Here is a 19,492-nt window from a genome sequence, read left to right on the forward strand (position 1 = left end):
GCCTCCCTGCATGAATTAACTTCCACTATTATGCACCAGATTGAGAAATGCACCATAACAAGATCTTTCGGACTAGATAACCAATTGTTTTTGTGTTTCTTTTTAATATACTTATATATAAATTACATACATTTGTATAAGACATGCTCGGTTTTGGCTTTTACCCCGGTGATTCAGCACAAATAAGCCAGCTGGTGGAGGTACAGAAAGAATGCATGTTAAAAAACAAATACGTATTACATAGCTCAATAAAGACGGAAATAACACATATCGGGGTACAACAATGCAGTTGAGTCAAAAAGCAAGCAGAAACAAAGTGACAGATTGCATAATATTCATGTTATCCCCTTATTGTCCATTTCATCTTCACTCTCCTGTGAAATGTTGGGAATCACCTCAAGCATAAACATAGCCACAGAATTCAACAAAGCTGGGAGTTGAAGACAACAAATCCCAATGATCTGAGGGTGAAATGAAACAAACTATCAATGTGAGCATGTCAGATTTGTTTTGTTCGGCACACATTTTTTTCTGGAGGCAAACCGAAGTTTCGTAGCCGAAGTCTACGCCATTTTCGTTGGTGATTGGTCAACAGTAGGGATTCTTCAATTTCGGGTTTGTTGTCGTTCAACGAGACGACACGTTTTCATGCAAAAACATTTTACTTGAGAAATACTGCACCAAACATCTTAGATGTAAATTTAGCGACTAAGACCTCTGCAAAAAGGTCAACACTAATTAGATTTCTTGATGTATCTTATATTAATTCACACTATTTTGAGGAAGTGTTTAGGCTAAGTTGTTGTACGGCTATAGAAAAAGGGACAAACAGTAATATTGGCGCTTTTTTTGTTGTCGTTTTTCAAGCAAGGGAGAATGTGCGGCACAGACGTTCGCTTCGCCTAGCCGAGTTCTGCTAGGAGCAAACCGAACCTTATACTTCTGACCTCCCAATCTGTGAAGGTAGTTCCCTCTTTCAACATCCATTGGAATCAAATTTGAATGATGCAACACAAAGTAGCGCACATGTAAAAAGTGGTTCTGCTCATTCCCCTGCACTTCCTGAAGAATACTGGACATTGAAATACTTGTTCGGATAAATAGTCTAATAGCAGGAGCAGTCCTATAACCCTGTTTGCATACATACAACATGCCCTTGAAACAACAGAGGAGGAAACAAGCCATACAGCCACACACTCAGTTCCACAAGACAAGCTTCAGGATAATACAGCAACATACTGTTTTCGTAAGAGCTTTCATTATCAGCAATAACAGGTTGCAGGTCACTTTACACAGTGTCTGACCCCTAGATAATGAGACCCCCTCCAGAGGTAAAGAAAGGAAGCAGTGCAACAGACAGATTGTCATCCTGACCTCCACAGGTTATTCAGTCACATATAGAGGCTTGTACTCAGTCCACATGATTAGAACACAACAGTTGGAACAGTCAATTCTTAGCTCCAGCATGGACGCGATGAGAAAGTGACGTAGATGAACGTACTGATAAAAACTTGTCTTGATAAGTCAAGAGATGATAGCAAAAAATAAAAATCATAATCAAGAATAAAACAAGTGTGTCGCCGTTTTCGTTCTCAGAGGCTTAAGTTGCGGTGGCATTGAGGGCAGCGGTAAGTAGTGAGAGTAAGTCTAAGGCAATACTGGTAAACACCACATCTCTGGATTATATGGGAGGCAAAATATCTGGGGTTTAGGAGGGTCATTCAAGGCAGAGCAAAAAAGCAGTTTTCACTTGTCCTGCATTTTCTCCAGGATGGGCACGATCATGTCAAATTTAGGCCTCTTGGCTGGATCTTCGTTCATGCAGATCTTCATGAGCTTGCAGATGTGGGGTGAGATGCCCGGAGGGATGGTGGGCCGTAGGCCTTCAAGGGCCACCTGAGGGCAGAACAGAGAGAGAACCATGTCAGAGACACTATGGGAAGGACAAGACTAAACTGAGACTTGTGTTTTGAGATTCCGATGTTGTAACGAATCCTATAACTAGCACCCTGAGCTGCAGCGGTCTCACCTTCATGCCGATCTCCATGTTGGAGAGGTCAGCGAAGGGCACCTCCCTGGTCACCAGCTCCCACAGCAGCACAGCGAAGCTCCACATGTCTGCTGACCGCCGGTTGATCTCCTCAGGCTTCTTCTGTAGGGCTACATGGGCACAGGACAGACAGAGAGCAAGAGAGGATTACACACATAGCACATAGGTTCATAGTTGTAGGAGTTGTATACCTTACAGTCACATAAAGCAAATATTTACATTCTCCAAGGTGAAAAGCAGTAAGCAATAGAGAGAAAGTTGATGAGTGTGTAATGTACCTTCAGGGGCTACCCATGCTGGGGAGTACATCCTGCCTGGACACTGGAAGGAGAACTTGACGTCTGACATGCTGATCCTGGCTGTCATGTCCTCATCGATCTGAAGGAATATCAGGTCATTGTAACAGTGGGTCTCAAACACCAAGGCATAAGAAGCATGACTGAAACACCTGACAACTACATCACTGTAGTGAATTTCTACTGTTCATTTGTGTCCGTCTCTCACCATGACGCTCTTGCTGTTGAGAGAGTGCCGAGAGATCATGGGCTCCAGCGTGTGCAGGAAGGCCATCCCACAGGCAATGTCCAAAGCAAACTTCACCGCCTGTGTCTGGTCAACCACAAAGTCTGACAGACAACAGATCCATGTCAGTCATTTTCACACATCAGCTGTAACATTGTACTCCTTCTCTGGTAAGTAGTATAGTCATATGAATAGCTATATCTTTTCCATTTCTTAAGCCTGCACTTTGAGAGAAAAAAAGAAGAAACCCGCACACTGCTCTTGATAGTATCACTGCTCTTGATAGTATCACTGCTCTTGATAGTATCACTGCTCTTGATAGTATCACTGCTCTTTAATAAGCTTTACGTATCCGCCTCAAGGCCTTCGTCAAAGCTTTAAAACAGACGTCCAGGCATATTCTATGAATCAATAACCTTATCTCGATGTACTGTCCCACATTGGAAGGTTTTAGTACAGTGCAGGTTAGTGTGGTACTCACTGGTGCCCTGGTGAAGCACGTTGTAGAGGGAGCCATAGGGCATCCAGTGTGTGATGATGATGGGGTGAGGGGCGGGAGGAGACTGACACGCTCCCAACATGGGCAGCACATTGGGGTGGGAGAATATCCTGGGATGGGCCCAGAGGAAGAGGGACACGGGGAATGAGACAGACAAATCTACATATAGGATGGGACATATGAGGGACAATCCAAACCAAAATAACTTCCATACAGATCAACATGTCAGTACATAAAAGGTACAAGAGGAAGACAGACATGATATCCACAGAACGGGAGAAAATACACCTACAATGAACAATAAGCAGGTAAAAAGTTATTACCTGAGTTTGGGATACTCCTCATTGAAGTCTCTGCTCTTTCTGGTGGACCAGTCACGAACCTTCAACACTTTCACCACAACCTCATTCCCCTGCCAGCGGCCTTGCCACAACTAAAGAAACAGAAGGATTGAGACAAAGTTCCAGCACAGCCTCCACAATATACAGTACAACTTCATGCAAAACATATCAGTGTTTCAGAGATCGATCACTTTGTAACATGCGTCATTGTGGACATCAGTAACAGATAAAACACAACAGCAGTCATGTAGAAACAACACCTCCATACCTCTCCAGACTGGTTCTCATTGATCTTAGCCAGGAGGGAGAGCTGTTTGAAGTCAATGCCCGCTGCTTTGTTCAAAGTGCCGTTACCTGCACGCATTGACGCACAGAGGACAGAGTTGAAGAGCAAAGCTTAAGCCCTAGGTCTGGCAAAAAGCCCTATTATTTCTGCACAATTTAGCACACTGAAATTTCATCAGGCACATTGGGGACTACCAAAGAGACCTCAGTGGGACATTTACTGGAAGTTCATTCATTCCTATGAACTGTGCCTGATATTCACTTCTTATTTTCCCAGAGCATAGTAATGAAAACCTGGCAGCTAGTAAATGGCTTTGTGGCTGTGGGACATACGCGGTCGAGTTCTGGTGGTGCCTTTCCAGAATGTGTCCTTGAAGGGGACCTTGGTCAAACTCTGGCCCAACTTCTCTGCTTTCTCTGAGAGGGGGGCGAACACAAAGCACACATTGATTAGGTGCATAAGAACAGGGCTAACACACAGATAATAATCACAGTTTTCTTGCCTACAATGGATGGTGCAGGGTAATGGGATTTTGAATACCTTGGAGGGCTTCACGCAGGTGAGGTTTGGCTTTGTCCAGAGGAGTTTCTCCATACTTATTACAGATGTTCACCTGAGCGCCGTTAGTCACCAGGTCCTGAGGAAGACAGACATCAACATAACTCCAGTGGGACATAACAAGCTGTTGTTCCCATAGAAACAGAGACAGTAACCAGAGTAGGCCACCAGGGGGCATACTGACCTCAGCCACAAGGTCCTGTCCCCAGAAGCAGGCGTAATGCAGTGGTGTGTTGCCGTGCTCATTGGCAGTGTTGACGTCTGCTTTGCACTGGATCAGCTAGGAGACAGAACCACAAGATTAGATTAGACACAACACAAGGCTGTCCAGATCCTGTTTGGATTATATACAGTGATGCTAGTAATCCACCTATGGCAGGCCTGAAAAATGATGTATCCTGCCTGCTCACACATTCCAGAGGTATTGTGACATGTCTAATTTTAAACCAAATCATAACCGTAGTCTGCAGCGCTACGAAACCAGAAACCTATCATAGCAGACTTACACTACTTCATTGAATAGCATAAGATTTGAGAGTAACTAGAAGGACCAGAAAGAAAGATAACACTGACTTGATTACCTATGGCAAATCACAGTGTGTGTGTCAAAGTGTTACACTGACTTGCTTAGGCTTGAGTTGAAGATGCTATGTTGCAACTGGGTACAGTCTAAAAACAATATCCACCCAACACTATGAGAAATGGTGCCAGTGTTTTCTCCCTTTGAAATGAGTGATGTCAGCACTATGACTGACGTCAGCACTGCAACAAGAGCAGACAAGTGTTAACCAAGCAGTGAGTTTGGGTGTTGGGCAGCCATCAACTCTGGTTTCATAAGTTCCTTCCTGGGCTTTTATAGGGAAAGCTATATCAACCTAAAGAGACCTTAATTTACAAATTATATAATTGACCTCAAGTGTTTGTGTGTCTGTGTGTATGTGTATGTAAGTAGTGTGTGTGCAGTGTGTGTCCACTCCGCCCCACCTTGCCCACGATGTCTCTGTGGCCGTGGCTGGAGGCCAGGTGCAGGGGCGTGTCATCTCCTCGGTTCATGACGTTGATGCGAGCCCCTCTCATGATGAGCATGTCCACCACACTGGAGCGGCCTTCCCTGCAGGCCCAGTGGAGAGGACTGAAGCCATGGTCATCCCTGAGGACAGAATACGGCACCACTTTAACATCACACCACGGACTGTTTACTACTAGCAATGAGGAAAGGGAAATTAAAAAAACTTGTTTATTTGCAAAATGACCAGAGGCAAAAAAGATGAGACCACACAACCCTGTAATATAACAGCAGTATAGAACAAACTTCATAGCAGGACTCTTTCCTGCTGAGTAATGGTGTAGGCCTATCTGGATTCTCAGTACTAAAGGATGTGAGATACTGCTACTTACAGCATAGGCCTGTCACTCTGCCTTAGTCACAGTGACAGAAACACATGTAAGGACAGTGGCCTGACTGGCCTCAGTGACAGGACAGGAGTGACGCCTCCTCACTACAGCATCCCAGCGATGACCTTGACTACCATAAGTGACAATGACAGTCAACCAGACAGAGCGGCAAGAGAGCAGGGTTAGTGTGTTCAGTTCGATTTAACGTTTGGTACGTTGCGTAACGCTTTGTACTGAATGACGCGTTTCTCCAAAACTTTCTTCAACGTTCTTGAACAGACTTTGAGATATGTTCGCTCCGTTCGGTGGGTGTGGCTTGAAGCAATGTGACGTATTTAAAATGGCCAGCGGCCATGCTGACAGCGTTCCCCAACCTCAGCATCTCCAACTAGTCGTTCAGAACAGCACAGGAACCGTTTAATTGAACATTTCACTAAGTTTTTTTCATACTGAACGCAGCCCAGGCAGAGAACGCATGCGTGAAAAGGAAAGCGAAATAGAAAGGGGGCCAGAGAGGGAGAGCTGGACAGCGTATAGTAGTGAGGCAGTCAGGAAAGGGGGACAGAGAAGGAGAGCTGGACAGCGTATAGTAGTGAGGCAGTCAGGAAAGGGGGCCAGAGAGGGAGAGCTGGACAGCGTATAGTAGTGAGGCAGTCAGGAAAGGGAGAGGGAGAGCTGGACAGCGAATAGTAGTGAGGCAGTCAGGAAAGGGAGACTAAAACAACAGCAGGCCAATCATTCTCTGCAGTCCTTATAAGGGTTGAGGAGACTTCCTTCACCAGGGGCACACACACACACGACTCCCCAGCTGCTATGTGTTATGTCATCCTGCATTTCTCTGGCCCCTGCTGCGTTCTCCTGTCACTGGCCTTCATCACCTCAGCCCCCCTCCACAGATCCTTCCTTCACTCGCCAAAACTTCTCCACTACCCTCCCTTCTACCACTATCTCCCTCCCTCTTTCCTTCTCTCTTTCCCTCTCGCTCAGCCAGTCAACTCGTAGAGCAACAGCTGGAGAGGAATTTGACGATGAAATGTTCCATTCTCCACTCATTCCTGATTGTCAGAAGAATTCCATAGGGCTCTGATGAGCTTGTGATTTCTGCCAAGATGTATGACGCTCTGCGTATATATTAAATCATGCTGCACTTGCTAGAAAGACCACAGTGAGAGAGAAAAGTGCTGAATGTTTAGATCTGGTGGTTGAGAACTGAGGGTGAGGGTTAGAACTGAGAGAGTATTGTGATGAGAGCAGCCCCCTTCCTGGAGTCCTAACCCTCCACTTCCACAACAAACACACAGGAGACTGTGTTCCAGGGAAAACAGCATCAATGAGGCCTACGGAGACCCTGCCTTCCCTGACACAAACCATCCCAAAATCTGAGTGGATGACCTTCTATAGATGGGCAAAATCTGTTCTGAGCACAATGTCCTCTTACAGCAGACGATGATCTCAAGTAGGACAGTAATTGAAATCAATGATCCCAGCAGTTCATTCTACGGCTGCACAATATAGATCAAAGCACTTTGGTGAACTGTTGGAATCATAGAAATATAATGACTTATATTAAGAAGTAAAGTGGAAAGCAGCATCGTTCTAGTTTGCAACAATCGATTGACCAATGGGTTGACTGCATTTGACCTAACAGAACAGCATGCACATTTATATTGAATCTAACAGTGGGGAGGAGGAACTGCACTGCTTGAGTGACAGGGGGCGGGGCTTGGTGTGTGTGGGAAGCAGCCGCGAGGAAAAAAAAGAAGTAAACTATAAAACGGATGTTACCTGCAGCTGAGATGTGTTTCAAAATATTGCACGCGATATTAAATCTCATGCGATATGGATATTGCATTTCAATATTGCAATTTCGATGTGAATTCGATTAATTGTGCAGCCATAGTCCATACAGGCCGTTTAAAGTGGCCTAACATCCGCTCAGTGGGTCATTAACCCAGGAGAGCAGTGGTGTTGTGGTGCCTGGAGATGTGGTTATCCTCAAATTCTGACAAACATTTCCCAAATGGCCCATCCGGCGAAGGAAAGGCACCACGCGAGAAAAACTAAATGAGAAACAGTGACATACACTGTGAATGACCTAAAATGATAAATCCCATATTGGTCTTTCACAGTCAGGCCAACCCAAGCTGTACTGTGAAAGTAGGCTAATAGTAGGCCTACTATTGAAACAGATAAATGAATCAGAAATTCACAGGTTTCAGATTTCTCCCCCTTCTCATTTTTCAGATCACTTTTTTTAACCCTCCCGTTGTCCTAGGGTCAAAATGACCCGCCACTGTGTTGAACCAACTTTATTTAAGTTTTATATTTTGGGGATCATTTGTGAGAAGGAGGCAGTGATACTTTCTTTAAAGTCTCACTGCCTCCTTCTCACAAATGATCCCCAAAATATAAAAATTAAATAAAGTTGGTTCAACACAGTGGCGGGTCATTTTGACCCTAGGACAACGGGAGGGTTAAATAGAAAGAACATCCAATTGTGTCGTCTTAGTCCATAACAATGCTTGAACCACATTAGGAGACTACTTTGGAGGTCTGGGAAAACTACATGTAAGCTTCAAGTTTTAATGTCACATGCACAAGTACAGTGAAATGCCTTTCTTGCAAACTCAAAACCCAACAATGCAAGAATCAATAACAAAGTAATACAAGAAACAAAACTAGAAATAAGAAATATGAAGAACACAGTAAGTAAGCAAGCATACTATATACAGAGTCAGTTCCAATACCATATTTACAATGTGCAGGGATACTGGAGTGATGGAGGTAGATATGTATAGGGGTAAGGTGACTAGGCAACAGGATATAAGATAAACAGAGTAGCAGCAGCTTGAATGTGAGTGTGGGTGTGTAGAGTCAGTATAAATGTATGTGCATATTATGTGTGAGTGAGCAGATGATGGAGTGTTTGTGTGTATGTCGGAGTGACAGTGTATGTGAGTGTGTAGGGCCTTTGTGAGTGTGCATTGAGACACTGCAAATATTGAAATAAAAGGTCAATGAAGATACAATGTAAACTCAGTTCGTGTAGATATTCTGTTAGCTATTTATCAGTCGTATTGCTTGGGGATAGAAGCTGTTCAAGAGCCTGTTGGTGCCAGACTTGATGCACCGGTACAGTTTGTCGTGCGGAAGCAGAGAGAATAGTCTATGGCTTGGGTGGTTGGAGTCTTTAGCGATTTTCCGGGCCTTCCTACCACACCGCCTGATATAGATGTCCTGGATGGCAGGGAGCTTGTTTAATTACCCTTTAATTAAAGTGCACAGGCACCTAGCACATTTGTTTGGTTAACAGTGTTTCTGTAGCACATTAGATGGAGTTCGCAAAACAAATGGCCACTGGATTGATGCAAATAATCATGATATCATTCTGCCAGGAAGGCATAGGCTACTTTGTAGCTAGTTAACATTTAATTGAGCAGGTTTTTGGGAAAGCCTTTCCCTCTACCAGAAGACTGTTAGGCCTATCATTAGCCTGTTCCTTAATTGTTTGAAACCTGAACCTTCTACTTCATATTATGAGGCATGTCTTACCTTGCTTCAAAGTAGCCTAGCAAAAATCCCACCATAGAAACATGGAGGCAATTTTTTGATAAAGGCTTTGTCACGAACCGGCTCAAGTTCGTAACAAAAGGGAGACACGTGGAGACAAGGAGTACTCAAAGTATATATTTATTAATTAAAGTAACTAACTGAAATAACAATGGGGTGTGTAATCAGTAATCAGTAGTGTAAGTGAGTGTTTGCTTGCATAAATGTAATATAGAAAAGTGTTGATAAGTGCCAAAGCAAACAACCCAAAAAAAGCCACAAAAATATCCCAACCAAAATCAAAGTATCTGCCTGGAGAGAGTCTTCCCAATGAATGTGGAAGAGGTCCATTTATCCTGGGACACACCCGGCCCAGGTGTTTCCCATGTAACTGACGACCCCCCCAACTCCGCCCACCGGCATCCTAATAAGGAAACAAGAGCAAAGAGAGAATACGGCAGACAGAGTGGGAGGGTCGTCACAGCTTCCTCATATGCGTTCTCCTGTTCTATTGGTTTTCTTTCAACATCTTTCATTGTCTAGCAACCAAAGGCATTATTCCTAGTCATATTAGCGACCCATGATAATTGTTGCATCTTTAGATCTCTCCTCTTTCAACATTTCTAGCAGATATTTCCATCTCTGTCCATGAAACCGCTCACGTACTGTGCGCATTTTAGAACGGTGTTTTCCCACAAATTGCATTTTGGAACATTCACACATAGACCTGCCGCCGTGTGTACATTGCTGTGCCTAGAATGTGAAGAAATAATAGGTTTATCAACATTTGAAGCTAAACATTCTGATTTGTTCCATCAGCCTTGTTAATTGATACGGCGTATACCTCACTACTTTGATACGCATCGTGGGGATTAAGAAGTGAGTATACTCACTGCCCACTGAAGAATACGTGGGTATACGGCGTATACATTCCACTACAGGAGAGATTATTTCCCGAGGGCTCCCGAGTGGCGCAGCGGTCTAAGGCACTGCATCGTCACTACAGAGCCCCTGGTTCAATTCCAGGCTGTATCACAACCGGCCGTGATTGGGAGTCCCATAGGGCGGCGCACAATTGGCCCAGCGTCGTCCCGGGTTTGGCCGGTGTAGACCGTCATTGTAAATAAAAAAATTTCTTAACTGACTTGCCTAGTTAAATAAAAGGTAAAATAAAAATAAAATAAAAAATTCACAGAAAATAATGTTTGTTGAGTTGTGTGAGTTTAGAGTGACAAAAAGTAGCTAACAGCTAACTCTAATGTCTCTGATGTCTCTTCATTGAGCAGAGCAGCCCAAGCAGAGCCGTTGCTATGGATACCCAAAGACTCAGAGCCGCAATGAGCAGAGTGCATGCAGAGCGAGCTGCGCGCAGGGAGTGAATGACAGACAGAGAGGAGCAGCTAATTAATTTCCTAACGGAGGAAGTTCATTCTGATTTTGGGCAGGGCCTTATATTTGGCAGAAGCGATCGGGCCTGGGTAGTGTAGGGCCTGAACATTGCAGGCATGGGTAGGCTCAGGCTTAAAATTCATGCCTGTGCAGGGCTATGAGTCAGTCAGTGGAGCCAGGAGAGGGGGGTGTCTCCGACCTTTCCCAGCAGGGTTGCCCAGGCCAGGGGGCTTCAGAGGGGCTTTCTCCTGCCGTATTGGCTGCCCCTCTCCCATCCCACCCCCCTGGGTTACTTCAGGCAGTTCCACCTGCCAACAGGGCTCAAATTGACAGACGGAAGAGCCCCTGTCTACACCCTGTCTGTCTCTATGCTGAGCTCACTGTGAGATCATATGACCCACATCAATGGGCTGATCCAGATTTACTCTACTTGTCTATTTGCACACTGTAGATAACTCACAAGAAACGAGCCATCCACAGAAATGAGAGTCAAGCTACCAATTAAAGAGGTATGATTTGTTTAGTGTCTGACTGTAGCCTACAGTAGGATTAGTTGCAGCTGGCTCCAGTGGGAGATGGGAAGGCCCAAAGGCTACAGCTGGCTCCAGTGGGAGCTGGGAAGGCCCAAAGGCTCCAGTGGGAGCTGGGAAGGCCCAGAGGGTACAGCTGGCTCCAGTGGGAGCTGGGAAGGCCCAGAGGGTACAGCTGGCTCCAGTGGGAGCTGGGAAGGCCCAAAGGCTCCAGCGGGAGCTGGGAAGGCCCAGAGGGTACAGCTGGCTCCAGTGGGAGCTGGGAAGGCCCAGAGGCTACAGCTGGCTCTACAGTTCACACCCCAGCCCCGGGCCAGCCCCTCTCACACAGACGTAACGTTGTGTTGGTGATCCTCCCAGACTACTGTCTGCTCTGCCCAGTCAGGTGCTGCGCTATATGGGCTACCACCCTTCCCCCAGGGAATTAAATATAAACAGCATTCTCCGTGACCGTACACAACCCGACCTCCCTCCTCACCAAACAAGGAGCCTGTAACTCATTACCATGGTATGTCACAGCACTGACTGTAGGCCTAACGACAGGTTTTCACCCACAGCAGAACTCTACATTAGTAGTCACCTAGACTAGAGGTTAAACTATAATTCATGTTGAGGATTCCTTCTTTTTGAATGTGCTTCTACTATAGCTACAGATACTAGCCCTAAAGCCATGGTTCACACTCCTTTGCCACCCAGCAGACTGGGGGAACAGTCCACACACACCACAAACAAGGGATTATGAAGAGTGGGGGTTGGGCAGAGCCAGGGAGTCACGTTTGTAATGTTCTGGTGTCGGCTATTTTTATGCTAAGTGGACCAAATCCACTGACTGTCTGAACCACCAGCGTTTACACAGGCAGCCCAATTCTGATCTTTTGACCAATTTATCAGCTCTTTTGCCAGTAATTGGTCAAAAGATAAGAATTGTGCTGCCTGTGTAAACGCAGCCAATATTATCTTTAAGAGTTTTCGATCTTCAGTGCAGGACTTTTCACCAAAAAAAAGATGTACAGTTTCAGTTCATTCGGAGATAGGTGTAAGATATAAAAGTAGTAAGGTAGAGTAGGCCTAAATGAAAGATTAGACTTCCAAGAAATAGCCTAATGCTGCTTTCCAGACTGCATTTTAAAAAATGCGTCACTCATTAGCGTACGTTTGTAATTAGCTGGTCCATCATGAGGAAATGTTGAGGGGAAATGAGTGGTACTATCTAATACCACTGGGAGAGGAGTACAGGAAACAGAAGAATGCATGAGAGGAAGGTGTTATGGCTCCGTCACTGCCTGTGCATTCCTTCTGCAACTGCAAAAACTCAGACACAAACCACATTTCCATCCACACTAAAGTCATCCCATATAAAAGAAAAATCATGAAAGCTGTGATGGAAACTGAAAGTATCGGTAAAATGTTTTTTTAAACGGCGACAGATAATTTGTTCGTTCGACATGGTGGGATCATTTTGTGTCTGTAAAATTAACTAGATGAAAAATGGCGGTGGAAATGGCTTTATGCGCAAATATTGATGTAATACCCATCATATCGAAGTAAACTTGGAGTCACGCGATGATATGTTGTGTGGTCCTCCCACTACGACTCGGGACAGCATGCAGTTTATTAGGCTACAGATTAAATCAATCATGATGAACGTCATAGGGTGGTGAAAGTGCACGATGATGAGCATGATGCTCCTTTCCAATAAATAGAGGGTCTTATTCTGGTGAAATGATGATCGATGCTTGACTGCCGTTTTACAAATAAATATATTCCATAATAACCTCATGATGTAGACTAGCCTACCCACACAGCCTACCCGCATTATATCTGCATGCCAAGACCAGAGGAGGCACATGTGCTATTTAATGCAACAGTTTGTGACAATACTATCGGTAGATTAGAAAATGCGATGGAAAAACGTTTGATTTTTATGCACTACTTCCGTTTGGTAAAAACACACCACTGGTGGGAAAGCAGGGGCTTGGCAATGGGCATGGTCAGACCGGCAGAATTTAATATAAAACTTTAGTGGCAGTGTAGAGAAATGTTTGAATTTTTAAGCCAATTTCCTGCAATTCTACACACTTCTCCATGGAGCTGAGAGAAAATGTTGCCGTTTTAAAGCAAATTTACTACAATTCCATGCATTTTGCTATGGCTAATGCTGTGTTCTTTTGCTCAAACATAACAAAATCAACCTAACAAAATCAATACTGTCTAGCTTTTATTTTGGTGATTGTTAGTTCTCAAAGATTATTATTTTCTAAATATTGGTTAATTATCTTTTCTACATACTTTATATCTGGTTTTAGTCGTTTACGTTTGCACAGAAAGTGTTTTACTATCCCGAAAATTATACTGAACAAAAATATAAACGCAACCTGCAACAATTTTACTGAGTTGAAGTTCATACAAGGAAATCAGTCTATTGAAATAAATTCATTAGGCCCTAATCTATGGATTTCACATGACTGGGCAGGGGTGCAGCCATGGGTGGGTCTGGGAGGGCATAGGCCCACTAGGGCTGACTCCATTTAGTCGACAGGCTGTTGGTCGACCCAGATTTCTTTAGTCGAGCAGTCGCTTTAATTTTATTAATGGTGCACAAGACACCGGTCTGATCCGCGCCCGTCTCAGTGGACTAATCCATTGTGGAGGCCGTGGGGATGGCACAGTCCATCGCTCTAAGACATGTGATACTGAAATTGTATATGGTTATATTATGTAAAAATAATGGTGCAACACTAATAAATCTAATATTATCTCATAACAAAGAATTGGCACCTTTCCCTATGTGGCTATGTGCATAATAGCAAAGTTAATCAGCATATTGGGATTGAGAACAATGCGGCGGAGGCAGCAGCAGCAGAGATGAGGAAACAGCCCTTGCCTTAGCCTAATTGTCTAAGAAAATTGAGGAGAGAGGTTACCAACTTAATTCAGTCTATAATCAATAGCCTAACTGTTAAATGTGCCTGGCTTTATACATCATCCATATCTACAGAAATAAGACAGATCTTGCTTCTGTTGCCTGTTTTAGTGTTTGTTTAATAGCCTACTGATTCTGTGAGCACCAAGCATCATGCAACGGCAAAATGTCCGATAAAGCAATTTCACAGATTCGGCTGTTTTTAATCTTTGCTATACTGTAATAAAAGGCTTTAGATGTTTTACTTATAATTGATTTAGTGTTGTTTACACTGTTCCAAACAGGCAGAAAAATATTGTAGTGTAACAGCACCTGTTTGTCACACACATGCACACAGCTCTCGCTCCTATACCCTCCTTTTTCTTCATCTCCTTCTTATTGTTATTATTACAATTATTGTTATGATCATCATTATAATAATAAGGAATGTCGTTATCATTAGTAGGCTTAGTATAGTAGCTTTGTATAACCACCATCGAGCTCTAGGCATAAAAGCGCAACCTGTTTAGTCTTAAGCCTATATTTCAATATATAGGCCACTGTATCAATCAATCATTCGTTCATGCAATCACACAGCATACAGAGACATTCATGCTTTGAAATGCAATCAAGCATTTTAGTTTTAAAATAAAAACAACAAAGTGAGCTTTGAATATTTAGCCTCAACAATAAATAAACTGCAATTCCCAAATGCAACTGTTTTCAGTCTGCTGTAATAAAGGCTTTATATATCTTTTGTTTTGTTAGAACAGACTCTCTGGTACACTTATTTATTTAGTGTTGTTTACATTGTTCCAAATGGTCAGAAAAAGTTATAATATTTTAATCTAACAGCAACTGTAATACTCATAAAACGTTTGCTCCTATACCCTCCCCTTTTCTTGATCTCCAGTAGTTTCCACAACTAAAGCCTGACTTCCCCTTTCCCTCCTGAGCAACTAGTACACATTCGCCTGTTTATTGACGGGATTATGATAGGCTATAGGTCGGCCCTATTGGTCACATGCATGCGATGCTTACATGTTTCACATAAAGAGAGCAAGGGTTGAGGGAATAGGGAATGTTTTTCCTAAACAAATTAGGGATTTCGGTAACAGTACTTTTCAGTCAGAAACAAGTAAGAAACTAAATGGCTGAACTTGAGACATCTGTGGCATTGTGTTGTGTGCCAAAACTGCACATTTTAGAGTGGCCTTTTATTGTCCCCAGCCCATGGTGCACCTGTGTAATGATAATTCTGTTTAATCAGCTTCTTGAAATGCCACACCTGTCAGGTTGATGGATTCTCTTGGCAAATGAGAAATGCTCACTAACAGGGATGTAAACAAATTTGTGCACAACATTTGTAAGAAATAAGAATTGTGTGCATATGGGATATTTTACTTCAGCTCATGAAACATGGGACCAAAACTTTACATATTGAGTTTATATTTTTTGTTCAGTATGTATATATAAAAATGCTTCACCATCTGGCAGTCCGACGGACAAATCCGGTTTTGGCGGATGCCAAGAGAACACTACATGCCCAAATTCAGTGCCAACTGTAAAGTTTGGTGGAGGAGGAATAATGGCCTGGGGCTCTTTTTCATGGTTCAGGCCCCTTGGTTCCAGTGAAGGGAAATCTTAACACTACAGCATACAATGACATTCTAGACGATTCTGTGCTTTCAACTTTGTGACAACAGTTTAGGGAAGGCCCTTTCTTGTTTCAGCATGACAATGCCCCCGTGTACAAAGCAAGGTCCATACAGAAATGGTTTGTCGAGAGCCCTGACCTCAACCCCATCGAACACCTTTGGGATGAATTGGAACGCCTACTCGAGCCAGGCCTAATCGCCCAACATCAGTGTCTGACCTCACTAATGCTCATGGCTGAATGGAAACATGTCTCCGCAGCAATGTTCCAACATCTAGTGGAAAGCCTTCCCAGAAAAGTGCAGGCTGTTATAGCAGCAAAGGGGGGCCAACTCCATATTAATGCCCATGATTTTGGAATGAGATGTTCGACCAGCAGGTATCCACATACTTTTGGTAATGTAGTGTTTATTTAGCTGTGCAGTAAAACATCTGGCTGTGCTTTGTGCGGGACTGTTTTGCGCTTCGCTGCGTACATGGCTAGCTAGCTACTACCATGCAGTTTACCTTGCCTTGTGGATACTGTTAACAGTATAACTGTCTCGTCTCCTAGGTGTGGACACAGTCAATGATGCTTTGGAGGCTGCAATGAACAGCACAAGGAAGCAGGATTGGACCCCCGTCTCTGTCAACGTGGCCCCTGCCACTCTCACCATCCTCACCAGAGAGGTAGTTACTAACTAACCCATCCACAACATCATCTCAGTTACACATAGACAGTTAGTAGGAGTCATGTGAGTATGGCTCTCTCTCCTGACTGTGCTGTGTGTCCCCCTGTCCTCCCCAGACTGAGGAGGCGTTGTCAGAGTGCCGGGTGTGGTCAAAATACCAATTAGTGAAAAAAACGATCAGAATTGGGCTGCCTGTCTTAACGCTGCCACACACACACATTCTCTCTCAGCCCGTCACACACACGCTCCCACACATTCGTGTCCTATGTCCAGCCCACAATAATTCCATGGCTCCTCCCCCTTTCTCTTGTTCATTTTTGGAGGGTTGTAGACCGTTCCCTAGAGGCTTGCGTGTTATTCCTTGTAAGGACATTCAGCATTCCACTATACTCCGTGTCTCACACCTACACTGACACAGAGAAATGGGCTCACAATCAGCTTTACTTTCACAAGCAGTCACTGAGAAAGTGTGGAATAGGGATATATAGGACATGGTGGGATTCAACATTGCGGATTTGGGTGTTTGTACAGTCAACTATAAAAACCCATGTAATCACAGTTATTGCAGGGGCTGAAAGGCCCAGTGTGGATGTGTTTTCCCCACTGCGAAAAATATACATCACCCTAACCAATAAGGAGGACTTGACAGGCAATCGGCTAATGGAGAAGGGCCACGTGTGTTCGGTCGGCCGTGTACACTCACACAAATACAATCAATCCATGCATGTGTATACCATAGGCTACTTACAACAGTATGAACGCAAAACTAAAAAACTAAACTATGAAAGCTGGTAAAAATATCTAGGCATAATGCTCTGTAATGTCTAAGCAAGGTACTCAACAACAATCAAGCCTCTGCATGAAAGACAGAGAAGAACAGCTTCAGAGAACATGCCCTGGGGCCAACAATTATGTGTCTCTATAGTTATATCTGGATGCAGAGATACCAGACATGAATATAGAACATTTTAAAAAGTCACCCTACTCCAGAAATGCCTGTGAGTTCCATCAGTGGTGACAAGCCCAGCCGAGCTTCCCTTTACTGAGTCACCCGAGGACAGTTACAGTAGAAGAGGCCAGGTGGCATGTTGAAGCCTGCTTTCTAATGGACCTCCAAATGCAACCATCAGAGCTAGGCTATAGCTTTGCAGTCTATAATAGAGTCAAATGAAAATAGCCACATAAACGAGGCAGGAAACACCAATTATTTGTTGTAATTGTTGCATCTTCTCTTGGTCTTTGCCCAGTAACCTAATAGAAATAGCAAGTTAACAAACAGATTTCAGGGCAGTGGTCATGTGAAAATATATCCAAGACATCCTTTTGCTTCATTTAAAAAGTTCACATTCCAGGCCAAGTCACGTGACCGGAAAGAAGTGGGTTCAAATCTCAGGTCACGATCACAAAGAGTTGGGGAGTCGGGCTGGCTGGGAGCCCAGCAATAAACAACCGTCACAGTCCTCGACGACAACGTCAAAAGAAAGACAATGACTGTGCAATTAATTACCCAGCAATGTTTGCCATCAGCTTTTGATGTACGAGTAAACCAAAACAGATCCATGTCCTCTCGTTGTACATGGGATGATGTGGTGGGTCTCTGTACATTTCTGGAAGCTTTCCCATTTCAGTTGTGTGGAACTAATTATCAGCACACAACTCAAGGCTCATAACGTCACAGGGGATTGGCGAAGAACAGACATCAAATTATTTATTGCCTTTATCTGAATCCCTCAAATGACTCCTCCAAGCAACTGTGTCATTGGTGTATTATGACATCTAAGGGTGTGTCCAATAGAGATGTGACGTCCTTATAGCTGGTCACAAGCTTCTGTGATGCAAGAGATAGGCCTACATAAATACATTATTCTGAGACTTGATACTAATAGCAGGTGATATAACATTCTTGTACATGCAATTCAACATCTGAAACAGTTTTTGTTGTTTTTGAGAGGCTCTGAGCACACAAAAAAATTATTTTAAAAAGTACTGAAAAGTTAGACTTACCCCTGATTGAGGTCATTCTCTGTGTTGTCCAACCATAGGCGAACAGCTACTGCGTTGCCTTCCCGGCACTGGGTAAAAATATCATCCATGATGGCTCACTCTGCTTCTTCTGTTAACTTACACTCTGAGAGGCGGTGATGGGACTGGAGTGGGAGGACTGGGATACACAAGGGAGGCAGCCAAAGGAATTCAGGGGTGGCCTGGAGTGCATTCGTCCCTCAGAAAGGAGAGAACAGCTACAGTCAGGGACACGACGGGAGACGTCCAACTACAGTCAGGGACACGACGGGAGACGTCCAACTACAGTCAGGGACACGACGGGAGACGTTCAGCTACAGTCAGGGACACGACGGGAGACGTCCAACTACAGTCAGGGACACGACGGGAGACGTCCAACTACAGTCAGGGACACGACGGGAGATGTCCAACTACAGTCAGGGACACGACGGGAGACGTCCAACTACAGTCAGGGACACGACGGGAGACGTCCAACTACAGTCAGGGACACGACGGGAGACGTCCAACTACAGTCAGGGACACGACGGGAGACGTCCAACTACAGTCAGGGACACGACGGGAGACGTCCAACTACAGTCAGGGACACGACGGGAGACGTCCAACTACAGTCAGGGACACAACGGGAGACGTCCAACTACAGTCAGGGACACAACGGGAGACGTCCAACTACAGTCAGGGACACGACGGGAGACGTCCAACTACAGTCAGGGACACAACGGGAGACGTCCAGTTATAGCTACACTGTGGAGATCCAGTGGCACAATCCTGAAAAGACAAACATGAGAAGGATGATAATCGACAGATATAACTACAGCCCAGGATTCCTCTCTGCTTTTAAATACATTCTAAACATGATAGGGAACACTGTTCCAACTGCCATCCAATGTAATCTATAGACTAAAAACTTTGATGAGGTCACAACAGGCTTTCGGGGCCCTCATTCGTTTCATAGCACTGCAGCACAAGGATAATTTAGTTGCAGTGTAACATAAGACCTCTCAGGCATTGTGCAATCCAGTCTGAAACTCTACATCAACTGCATTGGGTGTGCAGTAGAGCCAAGTTGTTAATTGTGATTCACCCAACGCTGTAACCCACTACACTGTCTGAGTTGATTACCAC

General features: G+C 44.2%; 1 protein-coding gene across 1 annotated transcript; it reads right to left on the reverse strand.

Annotated features, from left to right (window-relative positions):
• Positions 1–84: 84 nt before the first annotated feature.
• On the reverse strand, positions 85–18,454 carry LOC121567784 (integrin-linked protein kinase-like). The gene is made up of 12 exons (XM_041878058.2): positions 18,353–18,454; positions 5,241–5,406; positions 4,441–4,536; positions 4,239–4,335; positions 4,031–4,114; positions 3,681–3,766; positions 3,395–3,504; positions 3,054–3,181; positions 2,555–2,676; positions 2,329–2,428; positions 2,030–2,160; positions 85–1,896 (listed from the first exon to the last, which is right to left on the reverse strand). Exons 1-12 carry the CDS (start codon positions 18,439–18,441, stop codon positions 1,747–1,749), a joined length of 1,359 nt encoding a protein of 452 aa, XP_041733992.1. The 5' UTR covers positions 18,442–18,454; the 3' UTR covers positions 85–1,746.
• Between the last annotated feature and the right edge of the window lie 1,038 nt (positions 18,455–19,492).

This window comes from Coregonus clupeaformis, chromosome 6 (assembly GCF_020615455.1).
Source record: "Coregonus clupeaformis isolate EN_2021a chromosome 6, ASM2061545v1, whole genome shotgun sequence".
NCBI lineage: Eukaryota > Metazoa > Chordata > Actinopteri > Salmoniformes > Salmonidae > Coregonus > Coregonus clupeaformis.